The sequence below is a fragment of the Nesoenas mayeri genome (genome assembly GCF_963082525.1).
Source record: "Nesoenas mayeri genome assembly, chromosome: 4".
Lineage (NCBI taxonomy): Eukaryota > Metazoa > Chordata > Aves > Columbiformes > Columbidae > Nesoenas > Nesoenas mayeri.
Window position 1 is genome coordinate 53201101 of NC_137540.1, and position 23878 is coordinate 53224978.

Here is a 23878-nt window from a genome sequence, read left to right on the forward strand (position 1 = left end):
GGAAATATGCAAACAACTTAAGTGAAAATGCTGCAATCTGAGCTGAACTCATTCATCTTTGAGACATACATCCCTGGGAAAGACAGCTTGCCCCTCATTCTGCTGCAATGTTCGGGTACCATGGTGGCGATTACTGTGGCAGGACTCACCAGATCAGCACCAGAAAGGGCAGAGAAGGGTCCCAGAAGCTGTGGTGTGGTGGAGTGAATCTTCGCATCTTCAGGTGTCACAATGTGGACGCCTTTGGCAGAGTGAGATGTCTAGATTCCTTTTACAGCTGAGAGAGAGAAACGTGCTTTTCTGGGGCACAGTTCACCTCACCAGTGCCTGGAATAGACCAAATTAACTGTATGTTTGAAGTACCTATTCATTACTGCTACGCTTCTGGGCTTGTTTTTTGGGAGAGCAAGTGGGAGGTAGAAGCAGACACCTGTCCACACCGTTGCACATCTGCAAACAGCTGGCACCCATGGAGCCTGTGAGCAAGCTCTTGCAAGGTGAGGAGGAAGAATACAGCCCACGACTGTGTTACCTCTGACTTCTGACTACTAATCTTTCATCTCTGTTCAATTCTGTGAATGCTCCTTTCTTGACAATTCGTCTGAAGTGCCGTGCAGACGGGCACGTGGATCTGAAACGTTTTGAAATACCAGCTGTTGGGCCAGCAGCTCTGCTGCAAGCTACACTCAGAATAGTTACGTTTTTCCAAAAGAAAACCCTGACAAATCCCAGTGGTACGTAGAGCTCATATCCCAAGAGGACCATGCATCATTACAAAGCGACCTGGTCTCTCAAGCATCTGCAGGACTTTGCAGCAGGGCACCAGGCCCACAGCACATGTTCTGAAGGCTTTCTGTATCACTTCATCTTGGGCACGAGGTGACTTTTTTTGCCCTGATCACTCAACTGGTAAATGAGACTCCTTGTGCAAACTGCTGCATGCTTGGCAGGTAGTTCCCCGGAGGTCTGCAGCAAACCCAGGCAGGATCAGTGCCACAGCTTGAGTCCCAGCAGAGTCAAAAGCTCCTACGTCAGATGAAAAAGTTGTTTAGGGTGAGGCCATATCTTGGAAACCTTTTCTTTAGCAACCCACGGTCACCAAGCTTTGGGTTTCCCTACAAGTTTCATGATGCTTTTCGTAAGTATGCAAGCACCAAGCAACAAGGAAAATATCAGCCCTAGGTTTCAGAGCCACAAACACTATTGCACCCTGGCTGCTACCACTTGGTGTCACTGAGTGTCACCGATCTGGTGCCTCCCTGAACCCCAGAGCATTCACAGATGCTCTGTCCTCTTTCCACTGTCCCCCTTGGCCCCAGCACCTCCAAAATAACCACCCGACTCGCTCCTGAGCTAGGGAGTTCTTCCCATGGGTGCAGAACCAAGATCCTGGCCCTAGGTAGAGCTGTGCTGGCTCTGGGCAGAGCTGTGCTGGCCAAGGGACAGACTCCCTGTCCCTTGTGCTGCAGTCCCCTGAGCTGGGGACATGTGCCCTGAGCAAGGTTTGGGAGAGGAGCAGGCAATGGGGAGGTGAGTGTGGGGCCACACACAAGTGTCACAGCCTGCTGCAGCACAGGTACAAAGCCAATTTGCTTTTTTAAGGGAGTGTATTATGTTTTGCCTCTAACTCTCCCTGAGGGCGCTGGGTTGGGGTGGCCTCAGCCACCCCTCCATGCTGTCCTGCATGACAGAGGCTGCCCTCACAGGAGACCCCTTTGATTTGACCAGCATGTGCAGGTCATTCCTCATGCTTCCCTTTGATCAATGAATTCCTCATTTGAGATGTCACATTTGTTCTTCTGCCAGAAGAAAAACCAGAGTAAATTGTCCAAATCCCCTCTTGTGCTACAGACCACACTGAGTGAACAGGTCTTGAAAACAGCAGTGCAGAGCTGAGGGAAATATCCCTTCAGCCACATTGTCTCTTCTCTGATTTCTTCAGTTCTCAGTAACCTTTTTCACTTTTTACAGCCCCAGTTATTTCCTTTCACTATGCTTTAGCATCTACAGTTCTGCTCACAGCAGCCCACCTCTCTCCTCCTCCCCCCTCCTACCTTCTTTCAAGACCTTCTTGAGAGCAAACCACATCCTTATGTTCCTCTCATTGTTAGAGCCTCCACCATGGCTGCTGTCACAGCTCATCACTACTTTTTGATCAAGTGGTCTGGCACAGCTCTGAACCTAAACTGCTCTTCAGATGTTCCCACCTGCAGGTGTGCAGACCACCCCAGTAAGCTATACTATTTTACATGGTTGAACTAAGTTCCCTTTAACTACATTATATACACCTCAAAACTGTAAATTATTCCTTGCAATAAGTGCAAGCTCTCCATGAATTTGAAACTCAGGGCAGGTTTGTGGCCCTGTAAAAATAGTTTGCTAAACAAATGGACTCTGAACACTTCAGACAAAGAAATCTGAAGACTTCTTTCTTCAAATAAGAATGTTTGTGCCATTTAACATGGGCTTCATTTTGTGACCATTAATGCTAAATCTCTGCATTTTTGGATAATTTAGGGGTTGACTCAGAGTTGAGCTAACTGAAGCACAGATACGTGACTGAATTCTCATTGCAGCCCTGGCAGTGTTTGCACTTACCCACAAAGAGCACAGAGCAGTGATCACTAAATCCAGCTGGTGCCAGCTCTTGCAAACTGTATCATCTCCGTCCTTCAGCTTGCTAATGTTTTTCATTCTGTGACTCCAACACTGTTTGCTCTGTAGAAATCTTTGGGTTTTTATTTGTTTCAAGGAATTTGTCTTGTTATGTCCAAGCAGCATCTCTCTCACAGTCATTCAAGTGGTTTTACAGCTTGATCAACATTTGCTATATGGAGAGGGAGCTTTCTTATTAACCTGGGATGAGGCACAAGATGCAGACCTGCTTCTCAGTGACCTGTTAAATGTATGCACTCAGCCTGCAAAAAGAAAATGGTTATGCAAGAGTTGTATTGCACATGTGGGAAGATCAACAGTGGTAGCCTCTGGACTAAGAAAGGTGGGAATCTGCTGTGCTAAACTGGCCAGATAGGGAGCTACAAGAGAGACACATTGCTGTTTTGATGTCTGACAGCTGTCAGGCACTAATTCTTTCACTCTGTTGCTCATGGGTTCAAACCTGAGAATGTGGTTTCCACACCAGGAGGTGACATTTCCATTCCTGCAAGTCTCATCCCAAACAACCTTCAGAAGATGGATACAGAGGAATTCACAGGGGAGTTTTGCTCCCCAAACATTTGGCATGGTCAATAGAAAGCAGAGTCCCTTAGCAAAGCTCAGTTCCTCACAGGGAAGCAGAAATATGACTGCATTATCAAATACCATGGATGCTTTATACCTCCAGATGGTCTGATGAGACACATGACAACTGTACGTCCCACATCTCCTGTGTCTTTGATGAGTTCACACAGGTCTGAACATGGCCTTGGCCTCAAACCCTGATTCTCAGTTCATGGAGAAAAATTGAGTCCCTGCACCACCCTCCATAAGTGGCAGTCCTACCTACCTAGCTGATGTTTTGAAGCCATTACTAGATCCCTTCAATTACTTCCGTATGATCAGTGAATGTCCATAAGCAGTATTGACAGAAACCTATTTTTGCAGATTTGAGTCTGACCCTTCTTGATTGTGATTGTGTCTCCTGTTGCCCTCTGTGTCCTGTGCAATGTTTGTGAGATCAAGGAGGAGCAGACCTGCACCCGTCACGGTCACTGCCTGCTCCAGCTGTGGCTCCTTCACTGACTCCCCACTGGGAGTGCTGAATCACGAGATGGTTGCAGGGATGCAGAGTCCCTCACAGCTGCTTGCTGCCATGTAAAGCTGTGCATGCACTGGAGACACACAATGAACTTCTCAATTATTTTACTCTATTTTTTTTATTTTTTTTCCGCACTTCTTGCCCCTGATTGCTGCATTATCCTGACAAGTTTCTCTCATAAATTCTGGTGCTCCAACCACTCTTGGTGTCTGGCAGCCCTGTCCTGAATCCCATTGCACTCTGTTAAACCCAGGTCAAAGTAGGACCTGGCATTGTGGTGAACCCGTCTCAGTGCCACATCAACACAGGCACACGCTTCCTGTTAGTGGCTTTAGCTCAGGCACCTCTGCATGCTGCTGTCCTCGTGGCTTACGGATGTCCCTTAGAGGCCGGTCTCCTACACCTCTCATCCCCATCCCAGCCAAGCCAGAGGATCGAAAGGCTAAGAGTCAGCCTTGTCACCAGACATGGTCCTTTCACAGCCCCTGGGACATCTGTGTGGCCTTGCAGACCCATAACTGCCAGCCCAAATATTGACATGGCTCCTCTCTTTTGTTTCAGTTGTGGCTCGGCTTTCTCAAGCTGATGCCTCTCGGAGACCTTTTCAGCCAAATGGCTGATTCATCGCCTCCTGCACCTTGGGCTTCAGAGAAAGGGTGGCTCATTTCTCTGTAACATGTACCTGTCAGAGCAACGCCAGCATGGCGTTGCACTTCAGAGTCCCTGTTGTCCGTATTTCCCACCAGAAAAGCACAGTATCACATTCACAAAGCAGCAGCAGCTTTGGGAGCCCCAGGTTCAATCAAAGTTCTTATTTGTCTGTCTTTTGATACACCTGCAAGACCTCAGAGACCCTGGTACAGTTTTTTTTCCACAGCCCGGGGATTTTTTTAAGTATTACGTAGTTATCTTTAGCACCACATTTTCTTACATACCTCTGCCCTGTACAGAAATGAATGTAATTTCCATGCTGACTTTGCCCATCTCCTGCTGCAGCTTTGTCCACTGTTCTTGTGAATAACTCCCAGGCTTTTGTGTTCTCTTCCTGCCCTGGATGTCTTCCTATGGTGCTTGCAGACCCCTGTGACACAATGGGGTCCGCTGCTGCTTCTGCATTTACTCCTCATGCCTGGCACACTTGTAGCTTCTCTTGTTCATGACAGCACACGCAGCCCAGCAGGCTGATTCTGTGGAGTTACAGGCAGGTTTTTTCAGGCCACCCTGCCTCAGGGTTCAGTTTTCTCAGCGTTTTGGTTCTTTTGTCATATGCACACTGTCAGAGCACCATCCTGCAGACATCTAAGCTCCTCTGCTCAGCAAATGCCCGGTTAATTCTGGATAGTTCAATAGCATCCCTGAGTGATTTGTCCCAGATCACAATCAGAAATCAGCCTCTTTCTCAGGAACATAGTTAACCAACCCCTTTTGTATTAGATCTTTCCAAAACCCGTGTCTGTTTTCATATGCTATTTGTAGTCTCTGCTTAAAACTGTATCACTCAGGTATTTAATGTGCAATGCACTGATATCCCTCCAGTCTCTGCTGTGTAGTTTCACAGAGAGTTAACTCCACCAGCGTTGGCTGACACCTATTGCAAAGATCAAGTCCACCAGAGCTAGCCATTCTCAGGGGGAAAAAGCAACTTCCCAGCTAATCTTCTTTGTGCTAGGCAAATAATAATATTTCTTTAATCTGTAAATTAAAAGTTAAATTATGACATTGCAGCAGTAGGAGTCAAAAGCATGTGTCAGCTCTGAAAGCAGGAGGGAGAATCATTGGGTAAAGATGCCTCATTTTCTTTACATGCCTCTGGATAATCAGGTAAAAAGAGCAAAGCCATGCCCCTGTACATTAGAGAGCCAAAAACTTGAGGATGCTTCAGAGCAAGGGCAGTGCATCAGCTTTCTTGGCAGCCAGGTGGAAAGTTGTGTTAGTCTCCTTATGTTACGTCTTGTACTGCATCAGGATCCTGAGTCTCCATATGGGTACCTCTGTCTGTTCCCACTGCAGAAAAAACATCTTTCCCATCATAAAGGAACAATTTGGAGAACATTGGTAGTTTCTCCCCAGTATTTTGTCACAGAATGGTGAAATTCTATGGGTGAAAAGACCATATTTGCTCAGGTCACAGCTACTCTCCCTGGTCATGCTAAACCTAAAATCTTGCTCAGCTTGCGTTCATTCTCTTCTATTCACCCATAAAGCAAATGAGAACATTTTCAAGGTAGTGAAATTTCAGCGAGATCTGTCAGCTGAGCACCAAGTCCTTACTGCAAGAATGTGCCTACTGCACACATTGAGATCAGTCTAGCCTGGAGTACAGTCACTACAGGGAATGCACGAGCATGCTCCAGAAAGAGTAGGTAGGGTAAGTATGGAGGGACCTTCCCTTTGCTTTACCCTCCTGGCACTCAGCATAGCTCCCTCAGGGAAAATTCAATTTCTAAACATGTTAGTGATGAATCAGATGTCACCTCAGCACATACCTATGTTTTTTACAGTTAAAAAGGGTGTTATCTTGATAGTCATGATAAAAATCTGCTAAATAAAGCAACTAATGTGTTGTGTATTGTCTTTTCTCTTTCTGTCCCTTGCACTTACCTTACTTACTGCTATGCCTGCAATGAATTGAAATGCTGGAGAGCCCTAATCCTGTGAAGCTGAGTTCCAAATCTGGCCAGAGCAAACTCTGCAGGTCAAACTCACCAGAAGAAACATTTTTCAGAAAGGAGCTAGGACCTGGCGAACTCAGAGGGACCAACAGCACCAAGATCTTTCATGACCGATCTGAAAGTACTTTACAGAAAGGTCAAGGCCATGTCCCCGTTTCACATGTGGGGCCATTCAACATGCAGCCATGGAGCACAGGCTCAGGCAGGGTGAATCCATTTGTGTGAGGCTGATCCTGAGCGTCATTCCTGGTTCAGGTCATTTGCAGTCAGTTTGGAGTTGTGTACCTGAAAGTTACTTGTGCAGGCTGACACAGACCTGATTGGAAGCCTGGTTAAGTTTAAAAGCTCCCCATCAACCTGACCTGGCTTTGACCAAGCTTTATGTGATGGGAGGGGGATTAAACAGCAGTGTTCATTTTCTAAGCCAATGCCCTAAGCATGAGCCAAGGCTGCAGCTCTGGCTCTGTTGGTCAATAACTCTGTGACAGATGACATACCAGCACAAATTCCACATACTACATTGCAATTAAATATATACATATATATATATATATATATTTTAACATCCAAGAACCATTAGAAGCCCTAAACCAGCCTCTTATGATGTCCTGTGACCTTTAACCCTTACTCAGACGCATGCTGTGTTGAACACTTCATCGTTCACAGCAGGATGGTGCTGACACTGGATTTTAAGCAGCAGATTTGGCATCGTGGTGGTAGATAAATGTAAGCATTTAGCCAAGGTAATAGCCAGAAAGTGACATAGCATTTTATATACAAAAAGAACAGTGTTTTCTGAAAAAGAGAAAATTTAGTAGTTGCTTCTGTATTACCAGAGAGATTTGGCATATAAGACACATAAGTCTCCTTCCCATTGCTTCTGTATAATTAATTCATCTACCAAATTGAGGTCTTGAATCTCTCTCCTCGCATACTGGTGCTGGCCACCCGCCTTTGGCTACTGTGGCCCTGCCTGTGGCTAGTGGGCACACTCAACCACATCCAGGGCAGTCGGCTTTGATTTTCAAAGCAAAGCTCACTCTTTTGAGAATATCACCTTTTTGTAGTACCTGAACAGCAACGGAGCCTTTTGGGAAGGCAGCCCGGGGAGTGGAGGGAGGCATTTGGGTCTCAGCACAAAAGACCGGGTTGGTTCATGTCCCCCGAGGCACAGCTGGGAGCTGCTGGGGTGCCCATGGGAGCGGGAGCTGCTGGGGCACCCGTGGGAGCCGGCGCCCAACAGAGGCTTCTTGGAAACGCTGCAGACGCGGGTGAGCGAGCACCTCTCGCTGTGCGGAGGCATCGGTTGTCGTTTCCTTCCTCTTTTCCAGAGACAGAAACAACTACCGCCACACACAGCCCTGCGCCCTTCTACCCCGCCCCTGCATGAATCACACCCAAGGTGAGGGGAGCGGTGACAGAAATGCCCCCGGCCAGCCCTGGGTAAGGTGTTGTGAAAGACCGGAACACAGACATATCACCCATTCACTTCTCCATAACCAGAAAGGCAGAAACAGCTGTTATTTTGTTTGCTAATAACTAATTCAGCACAGCTGATCCCTGCGCAGTTGGAGGCTGCCTCCCCACACTCAGAAGGGGATGTGCTATGGGTTTTGGCTCAGTGCTTTGAGAACCCCCCCCAAAATGCCGCAGCCAGAGCCCAGCAAAGCTGAGATGCAGCCTCTGGTCCGTGCTACCAGCGTGACAGCGACTACAGCAACCAGGCCTGTTAATGACTTAGAAAAACACTGATTTTAAAAATGTCACACAAAATAAATCTGTCACTGCAAGAGCACATGCAAGTGACAGAGGTCTGACTGGGGCAGAGCCAGCGCTGTCTGCAGAGCACGACAATTGCCTGTGGTGCCTGGTAAGGGGGAGCCCTGAGGAGCATCACTTCTGAGGAGCATCACTTACTTCTGAGGAGCATCGCTTCTGTCCTGCTGAAATCCTGTCTCCCGGGGCTGCATGGCCAGGGCTGTCGGTGGCGATGCTCCCCGCCTGCCTCCCCAGCCACACGGATCCTGCTGGCACACAGCGGCTGCCTGCTCACACCGCCATGGGTGACAGGTCCGGGGCACCATAGCTATAGTTAAGCAGTTATGGCAATGTAAACATATTGTTTTCTCCCTGAATTTCGTTTTCAACAGCTGGCTGCTCAGAGCATGACGTGAAGGGCACACAGGTCAGCTAGGACAGGTACCTGGTGGTAACTAGTCAGGATTTTTTGCACTTAGAGCTGTGAAGAAAATCTCTGAGACATAAAGTATGTTCCCTCACGTCTAGAGACAACAGTTCATTACCGTTGTTTCTAACAAGGGAGTCTGGCTAACCCAATTGTGCTCATATCTGGCTTTTTTCAGAGGCTGAAGTGACTTTTAATTAAGTCCAGGTAGTTAACTTGCTCACAGAGGCAAGAGCAGACAAGCCATTCTAATGTTCTGAAATGAAGCTTTTTATACTTTGTATATTAACCCGAGCCCTGCGTAGCAGAGGCATTGGGAAAAAGTGCTAAGAGACATGAATTAGCTCATTTATTTGACATCATTTTAATGGCTGTATTCACTCCAATGCAATAGTCATACAGGAAAGACTGAGATGTCAGAGTGCCGACATTTCTTTTTTCTTTGTGTCTGATCCCTGTGGTGATTTACTTCATAGTGGTGCCATGTATAAAAAGACTGTTTCTAATGCATTTCCTTTATCAACGCAAGCATTAGCTAATATATGTTCAAACACCTTAACAGTTGCAAAGTACCCACAAAAATTAGACAAATATTTGCAAACTGTTAATTACAAATATCAGGCAAAATGGAATCAATTATATATAGCAAGCTTGAATAACTTCTTATGTGAAAAAATGGGGGGGAAGATCTGAAATGTATTTTTAGTATTTATTCTTAGGAAATATTTATATTGTATACCACAGACCAAGTAAGCATAAAACGGCTGGGAAATCTGTATTTAAAATAATGTAACATGTACTCACCACATTTTGTAAATTACTAAAGGAAAATACTTCATTTTTTCTGCTAAAATAATAGTTTCTGATTTAAATCACAATTGCATATATATATTAAACTTTTTATCCAACTTGCAGAATTCAGTAAAGCACTTAGTGACTCAATATTACTTTTTCTGTCCAAACAAGGTCAAGCACTGATGAAAATGACAGTGCTATCGCTGTTCTCATTTTAAGTTCCAAGTATTTTCTCTTAAAAGAAACCTCCCAAAAAAACCCCAACTTTTAACAGCAAGCAAAAGTAAAATCAGCAATGTAGTAACAAACTGAAAGGGATCAGTTTGAGAGGCTAGAAAGGGAACGCTTTGGCAAGGTCTCTTCCCATAGCTGAACAGCTCAACCCGACTGAGCTGAGGCTGCACGTTTCTTCAGTCTCCCCCAACCTGCTGTTGTTTAGACCAAAGAAGTTAAAACTGAAGGTGTACCCAGCTGTCATTTGAGTGTATTTTGAAAACTAGAGCCACATTTTTACCACCGAGCTGCACCCAGGGATCCCATTGCTGAAATAGCACTCACAAAAACACCCTGGTAGGATTTCATGAGGGACCTCAGCAGTTCTTTGGCGTTCATACCACACGCAGCAGCGCTGCAGTTGTACAAACCCCATCCCCATGAGCCATTCGGCTGAATCTTCTGCTGAGTTCTGCTATGTCCCGATTTCACTCTCTGCATTTGAGTTGCCACACTGTCCAAGCACATCAATTCTATAGCTCAGGGAAAGCTGCATAATTAGGCACTACAATAACTTGCTTCACAGTTTGTTCCCAGTGAAAAGTGCTGGTTAGCTTTGAGAGTCTGAAAATAGCCAGGCTGTGAAAACTGGAACAGTTTTGTGGGTTTTTTTTGACATAGCACAAAAACAAAATCCCCCCTGTTACTTTATCCTCTCTCCAATTTGATTTTAAAAGTCAAGCAAGCTTGAATTCTTCATTTTGCAACACACTGTAACAAGCCCTGTGAAGCAAATATGGATAAGATGGGATTTTCAGTTATGATGTGATTCTGGAGCACATCTTCATCTGGCTTTGTCTGATATAACAACTCTCTGGAGCAAATGACACAACACAGCGTCCTGCCCTAGCGGTTGCTGCTCTTCAACACATAAAAATAGCAGCATGAACGGTTATAACCAAAGCTTAACCCACAGAGAAAAAAAGACCATTTAATAGAACATGTTGGCAAAAATACATCTCAAAAGAGTTGAAACCAGGTATTAAATCTGTCAGTGGAGTGGGGACCATATAAAAATGTCCATAATTGCAATAGATTTGAAGATTCACAATATGACATTTTACATGTAATCTTTAATGTTCAAACAGTAACAATGGCTGCTTTTAAATTACGGTAACAAAACCCAAAACTTTCAGTGAAGAGGCATTGCAAGAGTGGAGATATAGAAACATATTTATTCCAAAAGCCAAAAGCTTTTTAGCCAAGGACTGCCAATATGTACCCTCTTGTGGAACTCTGCATAAGTATCACACCTTTCAGGTTCTTCTACAAACATGTCAGTTTTAGTGTTTCAGGGAGCAAAGGATTTGCAATCAATACCAGAAGAGAAAGTAGGAAAGAGGAGAGTACAAGAAAGATGGGCGGTGATGGCAGCCCTCATCTTATATGCTTGGGTGCAGAAGCTTGTAAAGATTTAAAGCTGATATGTAAACCTCACAGGACACCAGTACGTTTTTATGACCAAAAGCCTCCCTTACAGTCAGGTTGGTGAATATTCACCAGCCTGGGAGCTGGCAGGACAATCACAAACTCAAGGGTCCTGTGCACCTCTGCCATTCAAGGCGTCTGCAATGCCAATACTTGTTCACCTACATCACAGGTGAGATCATCTCTGGGATTCACAGGAAGGGAATGATTTAATTTGGAAATTCTCTTTATAGAGGAGCTCAGAGGCAGAAAGGAATATGGAGAAGAGCACCTAGCCAGTTTTTCAGGGACAATCTATAAATAGATAAGATCTGAGCTATAGCTTATTTGCTTAGCAGGGTAACTCCTGAAGTCCCACCTTGGATTGGAATCAGGCAAGCCACTGCATTCATTCCTGTCGAAACACAGGAGCCTGGGCTCAGCCAAAACAGACACAGGTCACTCTCTCAGACCCACGTGGAGGGAGAAACATCCTATTGTGCTATGTGCCATCTTTTATGGCACCATACTACAAGCCCCTCAAAGGTCAGTTCTGAGCTAGCTGAAGGACAGAGAAAGGAAGAATAAAAGTCTTGCTGCACTAAAAAATCCCGCAGGAGATTTCCTCTCTGGGCAGCAGAAACCTTGGGATGAGATAGATCTGGAAGTCCTGAGAGGTGGTGTGGGGCAGAAGGGACAGATAACCCGAGGAGAAGTGGAACACCACAATTCACAAGGAATGTACAGCATTGTGGGTTGACCCCACTCTATCTTCTAGCAGAGTTCTCTTACACACCTGGAGTTTCCACCTCCTTAGCCTGACTTTCTATGCAGGACGGTAACTTTACCCAAGTAGGTACATCAGCATTTGACTCTTAGACTTGCCAGGCTCCCCAGGATGCAAAGCCTGTTTCAGTCTCATTTTGTTACAACCCAGGCAGTCACACTTAGTACACAAACTCAAAAAATAATGTTATTTAGCCATTCTAAAGGTGCACATTCAACATCGCCATGTACTTAATTTTTCACTATAGAAGGTGACTGATTTCACTAAAACCACTATTTCAAAAAGAAGTGTACTAAATGTATGTGAAAATTTTAGTGCTCATTAAAAATACCTTTCATCCCTGAAGACTGAAATCTTTTGCCTCCAGAGTTAGAGCAGGGACAACAGTGGTCATGACAGTGCAGGATAATCTCTGCCACCCCAACCATACGTTGAAACCATCCCTGACTGCAAGCCAGCCTTTCAGAGGTTGTAACCAGGTGAGGTCTAGGAAGAGTCAGGCTAGTTTCCTCCTGGTTGATCCCATCTTTGGTCACATTGCTGAGGAGCAAGATAACAAAATATATCTCAAAAAGCCACAGGACAGTTGTCAAATGTCACTAAGTTTTGATCACTCCTATGCTGGTCATACTGGGTTTGATTACTATGCAGTGGCCCAGGTATGTCTAAGAAGTGCTGAGCTTGCCTGCAGGCCATTTATTACATGGATAGGACAATTTGTTTCTGTGGTTAGCTAAAGGAAGAACCTCCAAAATGTAAAAATAAACTGTCAGCCTTTTACAACAATGTATACAAGAGTCTTTTAAATAGAGTACACAGGGGTCAGATTTTTATACACTAAGTTCTTTAAAAGAAAAGCTCCACATGGACATACATGTCAAGAGGTGGGGGTTGGTCCAGGCAGAAGTTTGTTGTTAAATAAATGCAGACAAACCAACAACTGAGGAACATCAACAGAAAAAGAAAACAACAACAAAAAAACCCCCAACAAAATCAATGCAGATATTATCTGCAGATATCCAGGCTAAGCCTGCTCCAGTCCAGGGTAGCAAAGTCCAAACATGGGCTTGTGAATAAGGGGATGTACCCGCACCTTTTGTTTTCCAAGAGAGTGTCCATGTGTGTTGGCAGGGAGCAGATCAGAGAGAGTGCACATCTGTCTCACCAGGGGCACCTGCACTGTGGTTCTGCCAGGAGTCCTCCTTTGATTCACCTCCCATTCCATCTGCTGCGGTATCTTTGTGCAAAGACGGAAAGAACGAACGCGGGCAAACCCAGTGCTGACAGCCCTCAGAAGATCTTGCACTCGTTAATGGCGAAGAGCTTCCGCCTGTTCTGCCGTTTGGCTTGATTGACTGCTGTCCGCACAGCGTACTCAAACACCTGCTGCACCCCGCGGTTGCTGAGGGCAGAGCACTCCAAATAGCCTTTGGCTCGCACGTCCTGGGCCAGACGCTTCCCCTCCATCGGGCTGATGCAGGAGGAGCGGTAGGGCCCCGTGTCGCGCTGGTCGGTCTGAGTGGCCACCACCAAAATGGGGATGCGTGGCAAATGGCTGCGGATCTCGCTGATCCATTTGTTCCTCAGGTTCAGAAAGGAATTGTGATTTGCCACTGAGTAGCACATTAATACCACATCTGCCTGTTGGTATGAGAGGGGGCGAATGCCTCTGAAGGCATCGCTGCCAGATGTGTCCCAAAGACCCAGGCTAATCTGTACACCATCCATGAAGACGTCCACTCCGGTATTTTCATATACAGTGGGTCTGTAGTCATCTGGAAAAGTCTCAGAGGTGAAACGCACCAACAGTGATGTTTTGCCCACTGCAGAGTCTCCCACCAGGACACACTTGACTGAATCCAGCATTTTATTAACGTCCAGGGCCGAGAGCACTGTTTCTGTGCAGCAGAAGTGGGATGGAGAGACGCAGTGGTCTTGAAAGCTCTCTAGATAACTTCCATTTGGTAAGAAACCATCCAAATCTCTTTACTTCTCAAGACTTCATAGTGTCACTTGGGTTTAAAATCCCCTTTTCTCCCACGCGTCTCTATGGTGCTGTCAGTTTAAAATCCTCAGTGAGTCAAATGGTGTTTCTGGAAGAGTAAAAATAAAATGTAACATTTATAACCCACAGAGAACAGACTGTTATTCATCAAGATAAAGCCACCTGGACACGTCTTTGGACAGCCATGGGGAGTACCCCACACCGAGGATGCTGAACTCTGCTGTTCCCTCCCAGCTGGGTGCATGTGCAACAGCCATTCACATAAATAACCTTCTTGCTGCTCCACGGGGGCTAACAGTCCTGTCACCTCTGCCATTCTCCACTGAGACCAACTTTTTTTTCCCTCTGATTGTCTAAAAAACACTAAAATAAATTTCACTTCGGTATAACTGCTAGTAACCTGCTTTTAGTGAGACATTTCCTCCCTCTGACTTTCACCAAGACTGACATAATCCTGAATCCCTCCTAACCCTTCAGTTCAGAATCCCTTGAAAACGTATTCATGCTCTCTAGAGGCAGTCAAGAGAAAAATAGCCCTTCACTAACCAATTTGACTATTTAAGGAATCCTGTAATGAACACTAACACAGAACCACTTGTGACAATGAGGAAGCAAAGACTTCAGGTTTGAATCTCAAGCAACATGAACCTCAACAGTTTTCAAAGCAAAGAAGGATTCACAACAAAAATATAAAAGAGTTCAAAATTTTTCTTACAAATCACTTTCAACAAGAAGCATAAGCCAAAGAAAACCACACCGCCAGTGCTTGAACCAGTCACACAATTTCATTTGAAGGAGATACAGCTGCCCTGACATTTACTCTGTTGTAAAACTGAACTGAGAGTACCTCTTCAGAGTGTGTAATTGCTTTTGAGCTCCTGCCAGCATTCAGTCAAATTTTCCTATTTTGAAAGCATTTGCCTCTTCCCCACTAGATGTCTGCAAGATTCACTGCTCACACAGGGCGACACGCAAGATGCTATGGAAATCACTAACTGCAAAACTGAAGGCAAACTAGATCTGCTCAACAAAAGTAATTTTTAAAAGTATCACTGCATAATTTCAAAATGTACTGTGTATGTTGTACAAATAACATATTTCTGTCTCCTTCATATAAGAAGAGTCACAGCTTAAGGTTATTTGCACAGAAATGAATGATGGCCACAAAAAGCATCTATTCTACATTACCATAATGCTCTTCAGTTTCACCACCTGAACCCCACCAACACCCCCCCACCTACCCACCCACATTTCTAGTACACTCAGAGCTTTGGCTTACTCCACAAAGGGGAAAAACAAAGCAAAACAAGAGAAAAGCACCAGATGATCTTAGGAGAGAACACTTTACAGGCACTGACAACTGCTTCTGGCAAGTGCCCTGCTTTCACTTTGCAGCGAGGCAGCGCCCTACCTCCTCCCGTGCTGCTGGCACACCCGCAGCTCTCACACCCATGCACCGGCCAAAAGAAGACATGCGGGCGGCTTGGCCAGAGCACGTTGTTTTATAGAGGCAGCGCCAAGCGTGTGGGACCGTTCTCGTGCGCACTTGGGTTACCGGTACCGAGAGGAGTCATTGCAACAGGCGGCATTTCCTGCTCCGCCAGTCTCAGCGCGCTCTCGCCACATCAGCTCACTTCTGGGAAGTGGGATGGGGGCCCAGGCCGCCCCACGGCATTCCTGGCTGCCGGGAAACAACCTGCTCCCTGGATTCAAGTTTTGGTGGCAGCAGCTGGAAATTTGCTTTTAAAGATTCAGTAGGTCTAACTCCACTGTTCTCCATTCTCTGTTCCACAAACAAACTCTCAAGGGAATTAAAACAAGACATTTACAAAATATATCCATAAAAAATTTGAAAAGTACATGCAGGACGCACAGTCCAATCACTTAAATGCATCATCATCTTTCCTTCGGGGTATTCTACTTCAAAATTGTGTAAGCAGTACAGTTTGAAAACACCGCAATTCACCACAAGCCAGCAGCATGTGATTCAGACAAAGCTGCGTGTTAGCATGTAACTAGTCTCTTTTTCAGAACAAACATTTATTTGGTACAAATTGTCCTTAATGCCTTTAGGTTCATTATTTTGTGTATATTTGGATGTGGTGAAAATAAGGATATCTGAAGTATGACTTTTGCTATCTCATAAATGCCAGAACAGAGAAAGACAGATAAAAGGACTGTTCTGGTAATCAGCCTGTTGATTACCAAGTCAGATTATTTTGCCTATTTTAAATGAAAGTATATAAATGATTAAAGACTGAAAAAGGTTTTAAGGACTACTGAGTATGGCTAGTCAACACACATAATAACAAAAGCTGAAATATTCCACCATGATGGAATTGTTTTCAAAGCAAATTATGTTTTTCTACAATCCATTGACGAATAATGATGACCAGTGTCTAACAAGGTCCATGTTCTGGTCCCGTGGACAGAGTGCCATTAGTGGTCCTGATCTAGCTGTTGTCCACAGCCATGTGGAGTTCATGTGCCTCCACATATAGTTGAGACTACATATGAGCATATTGAAGATACCTTTTTAATTACGCACAGAGCCTGTTCTTGGTGCAGCCTCAGGGTAAGAGCAGTATTAGTGTATCAAAATAATTATGCAAGCTCACCTCAATTAATGGAAAGCTCTTTAGATTATACATCAACAGAAAACAATGTCCTTTAAAGGACAGGCCAGTACTGGGCACTTCTACATTCGGTATACAACCAGTTCTATAAATATTTGCAAAAGCTTTGGTTCCTTTCTCTCATAGAATATACTACGGTCTTGGTCTGACAGGACAGCATGCTACACCCATTAAAAGACTGCAGAAAATCTTCTGATCACAGACAGCTGAGTCTAAGCTACTGCTGGATTTTTTTTTCCAACAATCTGGTTTTCCAAATTTTACTAACTTTATCAAGTCCATTTTGCACCTCGAATTCCAGATTTAAACCTGTGTCTTCTAGTACACTACCTTGTTTTGTGCTTTCACCACTTGTAACAATAGAAGATTTTATTTTAAAAATAAATTTATATATTTATATTTATATATTAAATTTATAATATTATTAACTATAAGAATATATGTCTAATTCTCATGCAGTCATTCTGAATAACAAACTTTAATATACCTTAAGATTAACCTCCAAGAAAATTCTTGCACAGTTTTAGATAGAGCCCTGCTTTTCAACTCTTCCATATTGCCTATGTAGCTAATGCAACATGTATTTTCTTTGCTTTCCTATTTTTATTGCCTCTGTCTTTGGAATACAGAGCCTTGGCACTGGTTTGCAGTTATAGAGCCCTCAAACTTCACTGGCGACGTGAGCACAAAAAGCCGTACAACAGCCGCGCTCCGGGCACTGCCCGTCCTGCACCTCAGCAATCTCAGGCGAGTAAATGGTACAGAGAAGGTGAGCGGTGTTACCAACCAAAACACAGTGGGATGGGAAAGAGGAGCACAGCAGCATCAAGCTCTTTGCAGGTGGAGGATTTGATCCTATGAAAAACTAATCTAATATTTGTTGAAACAACTCTACCAACAAAGGAAAGCAGGACTGCTTGTATTGGAAGGGGTAAATTTATCAACTAGACCAAATGGGATTTTCATTTATCCCAGGAATGCCTCTGGCATCTACAGTGAGGTCATTGTGAGCGTGACTCACTATGGCTAAACATCCGCAGGGGATGGACAGTGTCTTATGATAGGGGAAAATAAAGAGAGTCAGGAACTCCTAATTTCGAAACCAGTCTTGGATATTGATAGTGCACTCTGGAGTAGGCTGAGGTTTGGAAGGAATTAGCTCATACATAGAGAAACTACGCAGGCAAGACAACAGGCTTTTCAGATCAGGCAGTCACAAAATGCTTCAGAGAGTAAAAGCAATTAACATGCTAACTATTATTGCCATTATCCGGTCCCTACCACAATTACATCTCAGTGCAGTTCCTGTTGATATCAGGATAAGAGCAGGCTAATTTTTCACTTTGAGCACTGTGTACAGTAGCTCTTGAAGAGACCTGATGTTGCAAGGAAATAAAAATATTTATACTAATAAAAAAAGTTTAAAACCACTGGGGAGACTTCCACTTGCTGTGCAAGGCTTGGATGCACATATTGTACTTGACTGCCCACATTATTCCTGTGAGTTCCACCTCATGCAGAGGTTGGGTTTGCAAAACATTGTCTACAATTCTTGTCTATCATGTTGATTATAATGGCTGCTCCTTCTAACTGCACCACAGATACATAAAAACTCTCCTTGCAGCTCTTAGAGCCTCTCGAGGAGAGGAAGGAGACATGGAGACTACCCTTACTGACCAGAACAAGGCACAGCTCCACACCTTCACCTCCATGGGTGCAGCAGGTGCTGCAGGGCACGGTCGGGGCCTGAGAACAGCTCCTGAGAGGAAAAGGAGAGGGAGGAGGAGGAGGAGGAGGAAGAGGAGGGCTGGCAGGAAACCAAGACAGGGCAGAGGTGCTGTTGCCTGGTTAGGGGCAGCATCCAGAAGATGCAGCAGGGAGATGACTGGCCCCTGTAATCGAGACACCGTGGCCATTGCAGATCCAGCCTGGGTGCCCAGATCCAGACTGTTGCACAGGCCTTTGCTGCCACAGCACAGGGCTACTGAAAACTAACACATGGGCTGCAGCCCGTCTGGAGACAGCAGCTGGTCTGCGAGAGAACGGCCCTTGCTGAGAAGTTTTCTGTCGTGCATTCATTAAGCTGATGCTGTGACATTTGCGTTAGTCACCTCCTGGTTTGTAAACTCGTTTTAAGATAATTTTAATCTATAGCACTGCGTGGCCCTGGTCTTGCCAGTCTAGGAAACAGCCTCCCTCCACCTCAGGCAGTGTCAGCGCTTCAGTCCGCAGCGGCATTCAGTGGTGGTAGCTCTGCCATGAAGAACTGGCTCACAGCCCCTACCTGTGCAAGGTGCTGCATCTTTTCCCCAAACTGCTCCAACAAAAAAATCTGCATTCAACTCATTCACTTTCCAAGCAGGCTACCACAGGGGACATCGTTATTCTCTGGCATCTTTATCCTTTGAGAGCAGGTTATTTCACTGGCAGAATGTTTCAGCTGTCTGCTATATTGATGACACTGATGGCTTTCTCTCAATGTGTTCTTATATTTTAAAGAACTGAGAGGATGCCTAGAAGCTTTGTTGAGAGCTTTTATACAGACATTTTATCCTTAAGTACAAGCATACTTGCAATGGCTCCCTGAAGTTAGAAGAGCAAATAACATGCAATGAACCCACATTTTCAAAGCCAAGATGTCTTGTCATTTCAAAAACAATCTTCTTCCAGAATTAAAAAAAATTCAGACAGAAGAACTTAGAAATCGTTCTTTCACTCTCGTATTCACAAAACTGAAATCCTGTTCCTGTTTTCAAATTTCAGCGCTTTGTTTTGAAAAATACAAAACTTTAAAAAAAACCTCTCAATTTATGAAATATAAAGAAAATGGACAACCACTTTCTTAACAGCCTTTGCAAAAAGTCACTACTGGATCAAGACAGCACCTGAATTTGCCAACTTTATTCCTAGCAAGGGAACTCAAGTCATCAGATTTAAAGGAAATTCTCTCCTCTTGAGACTGGGGAATCTTGCTATAAAATAATGACAAATACAGACCAATATTGTTTAGAAGACGAAATCAGACATTAAGTCCTAGTAAAGAAAGCTTTCCATATAAGAAAATTTACATATTTACACACATACTTACACACTGCACATATATATAAAGCTGTATAATGAGATATATTAAATTAAAATTGCTAGTTCATTACTTTAGTAATATTACTTCTAATTAATATATATAAGCAACGGATAATGACATGTGTAAACCTCTACTGAATTTACTATGGTCACTGAGAAAGACTTTAACTCTCATTTTAGTTACCCAACTAGACAAAATAAATATGTATTCTATCTTCAAGAACCCTTTAGCTGTGACTAATCACACCTCACTCCAGCTACTTACAAATTAAACATGAACACAAATTATTAGAACCACTCCAAAATTAACAAAAAGTCTGTAAGGCTCTCACGTACTGATCCGAGATCTTAAATTCAATAGAAGTCAATTGAATTTGGCAGTACTAAGTACCTGCTTCAAAATTCAAGCCATGAGTCTGAAGTAATTTTCCTCCACGTGTTTATGGCACAACATTGTAAATTATGGATTATGTGGCGTTCATAGCACTACGGGGCATTTTCAAAAGTAACCTATTTTCAGTATAAACGTTGCATTCTTTCCAAATTAAAATGCAGGTAAATCAGGTGTAGGAAAGTAAACTCTTCACAGTGGACCAGCTCATGTGCTGTTCTCACTCAGATCCAACCCCCTCCAAAGTCAGCAGAAGTGGAACGGCATGTCGTATTCGAACTGCGGCACGTGCCCTTGCGCTTACCGAGCGTTCCCCTTCTGCAAGACACTGCGTATGTCACCTGCCTTTCCCACCCTTCCCTGGGATCTTTTGTCCTCTCTGCTCTTAAACAGAGAAGAAATGCTTCTGGAGTCTCACCACAGATACAGCTGTACATGGAGCAGCTGGTGCGCAAGTGTCATACGTGTGTATGCTCGAGCACAGACATTTGCCAACCATCTGTCCATCTGCATTTACTCATAGCCAGTGTTTTTGTACACACACACATATGTACATATATGTATATATGTATTCACCACTGACTTAGAGCTACTTTCGGATCCAGATGGGGATATAGATATGCTTGCAGATGAACATGGATAAAGCACTATGCGCTGACTGTAGCGCTACACACGTGCCCGTGAAAAGTCACGCTATCAGAATGGACTCTCAGTTAAAAAGAAATTTCCACCCAAGTCCAACTGCCTTGTAGCCAAACAGAAGGTCTGGTATTATAAAATGTATGATATTTAAGTCATTGACTTCAATGAGACTACTATGTGTGTACAATTATTCACATGTGGAAATGTTCGCAGCTTTGGGCCCCAAACCACTTCAAATTTTTCATGCCACATCCTCTTTTAATACAGTTCACCTTTTTTGAAGTTTGAGACTAATCAAAAAGGCACTTACAACATATTTTTGTAGATTTTTTTTTACAGGTTTAACCCTTAAAATTCTCCCCAAATTTTTTTTTTGGCTGACAAAATGTGAAGTATTCATTTATTTGCAACCGTCAACACTTATCGTGTTTTCTTCCCAGAAAGCCTAGCCCTTTCCCTATTTCTGTTTTGGGATTTTTTACCATCTGCTGATCCAGGCTTAATAATTGTGAAGTATCCATTTCTCTTTCATACGCAACTAATATCTGTTAGTTTTAAATATGCATTTGTAATTTCTTGCAGAATTGCTAGACTGGATGCACAGAAGTGTATATGCGTACACATATACACAAAAATATCAACAATAAATCAGCATATATTTCAAAATGTAACTATTTCAACAATGAATCTATCCATCCATGTACAAAAATATGAGATGCATATGTACATGCATGTGTTCCTATGTCTATATACATATATATAGACACGTGTATATATACATATGTGGATACTCGTTCATTTGCAGAACAGTTTGCTACAGATTGCTATACAAAACAGATGCATATTCAGTGTGATATATCTTACCATCATTTGAAAACCTGCATACGTATTTTGCATCAAAGAATGAATGCATTATGGAAATGACCACGATCTTTAAATTACTTTATTTCTACATATAGGTACACACATGTATTTGCATATACATGAGCAGAAATGACTGCTGTGCTAAATCTGGATTTGCAATAACCTAAGAGTATAACTGATAGATAATAGAGTCTTACACATACATATAAAGAAATTGCATAGTAACACACTGTAAACAATTACATTTCTACTACGTATGCAGCAGTTCTTTACATGTTACAATGATTTGTTGTTACGGATATGCATGGATTTATATTAAATCCTGCAGCTGTGTAACATGCTAAAATATTAAAACTAAAAACCTGGCAACTGCACATACACACTTGCATTTGAGGGCAAAAGGGCTTCCCCTCGCAGCAGAGAGGGCTGGCTGCGGGTGTTTGGGCTCTAATGGGGGTAGGACCGCGCTCCTCTCCCTCGCCTGTGCAGCACTCATCTTCTTCACTGGGTCCCTTAAGCACTACTGAGTAACCAATATTAACAGTATAGCTAAAAGCTCATGTATGAACGATACAGGTGATATGATGCCCTCCCCAATGTTAAAAGGTCTTTAAAAAAATTGTCCTACCGTTTCTCTGCTGCCCACCATGGATCACTCGCAAGATCTCCAAGGTACCTTTCAGTTGTCTATTAAGTTTTATAAAATGCCTACCACAAAATAAGGAGACTCTCAAGCCCAGATCTTCTCCCCCTAATCTCATGGGGAGGAGAAGGAGGTTCTCCATGTTAGTTAAATTATGTATTTGCATAAGTTTTATTTCAGTGGGAGGTAAATTAGGAGGAGGAAAATATTAGTTAGAACAGAATTATCCAATGTTTGATGGAAGGTTATTTTTGCATATTTTGTGATAAGAAGAAAATGTGTTGAATGTATAGGTGTTTTGAGCAACAAATAATGATGTTTCAGTTGATCAAACAATCCACAATAATGACTTCTTGCTAAAACACATTGATCTTTTTTTTTAATTGGGAAGAACACATATTTACTGCATGCAACCATTCGGTTGTGCTGTGATGAATGCTAAACTTCTTGAGGTAATGAGCAAAGCTAGCTAAGGAAGCAACAATAATTTGGTCAGTTATTTATTTTATAACACTGAGAAACTGGCTGACAATTTTAGCTTTTCCTCTTTGAATTGCCAGCAACAAGAAGCTTTTCCTTATCTCTGTATATATTAGACTGTTTAAAATCATAGTCTGTATTTCAGCCAGAGGGAAACTGCCATCTTTTAAAATTCACTTTTAAATTTTGTGTGCACACATGTATATTAAAATGTTAAAAGTCTGGAGGGCTTGCTTGGAAATAATTTCAACCAGCTCACAAGTAGAAAGTGCGGTACAAAACATACAATTATCATAACATTTCCTGCATTTGTGGATTTAAGGTCTTTATCCTTTTGATTTGTACTATAAATTAAGAAAGGAGTTGCCTTCCACAATCTATTCCACAATTCGGTATTCAAGCACTGTGCCTGGCACAAGGATAAAATAAGAGTTAATATGTATTTACAGGACAGGGAATAACATTTTTTTTCTCACTACATAGTCTCCCTATAGTTCCCTCATCATAGTAAATTAGATTAAACACCATAAAGGGGCATGCCTACTTGCCTACATCAAATTGCATACATCCTATACATCGTTATGATTAATGCTCAATTTCAAATGAACATGCTGTCATTTTTTTTTTCTGGAATTATCACAAATTACACCTGGTAGTTCAGATTTTACATTGATTTTTATCTTACACCAGCCATATGTCAGAGCAGAATATATATTTCAGTGCCTGATTTCCTTTACTTTTCTCCAATTCCGGTATAACCTTAATTTTTTGATGCTTTTATATAAAACATATAATACTGCAGACAGGACTGGGTCACACGGAATAGGTTAAGAGGAGAAAAGCCTCTACTCTTTACTACCAAAAGTAATATACAAATCCTTCTCACTCATTCTTCACTTCAGTATTTTGAGAAGCCATTTCAGGTACTTAAAGCTGACATCTATTTGGCTTTCGGCTGGTTTGAAGACCATACAAATCCCCACGCCACAGTAAATCTTAATGCAGAGTTCCTGTTTTTCAGAGGGAAGCATTTAAAGATTTCCTTGATTTTCTTGTTTTTTACATATTTTGCATGAAAATGAACATACATATGAAAAGAGAGATATTTTAGGAGAGCTATGGTTTAACATTATGAGAATATTTCCCATGCTGTATTTTTGAATCCTGGTGGACTTGATTCAAACTCAGAGATATTTCCCCCAATGGCTTTTCATCCAGAATTAAAACTCCACTGAAAGATGCATGAATTTAAAATCCTGC

At 43.1% G+C, this 23878-nt stretch overlaps 1 protein-coding gene across 1 annotated transcript; it reads right to left on the minus strand.

The window, feature by feature from the left end:
• Positions 1-12965: 12965 nt before the first annotated feature.
• RHOH (ras homolog family member H) lies at positions 12966-13742 on the minus strand (the record flags this gene model as incomplete). The annotated part of the gene is made up of 1 exon (XM_080344392.1): positions 12966-13742. The coding sequence occupies one exon, from the start codon at positions 13740-13742 to the stop codon at positions 13167-13169; it is 576 nt and encodes a 191-aa protein (XP_080200518.1). The 3' UTR covers positions 12966-13166.
• Between the last annotated feature and the right edge of the window lie 10136 nt (positions 13743-23878).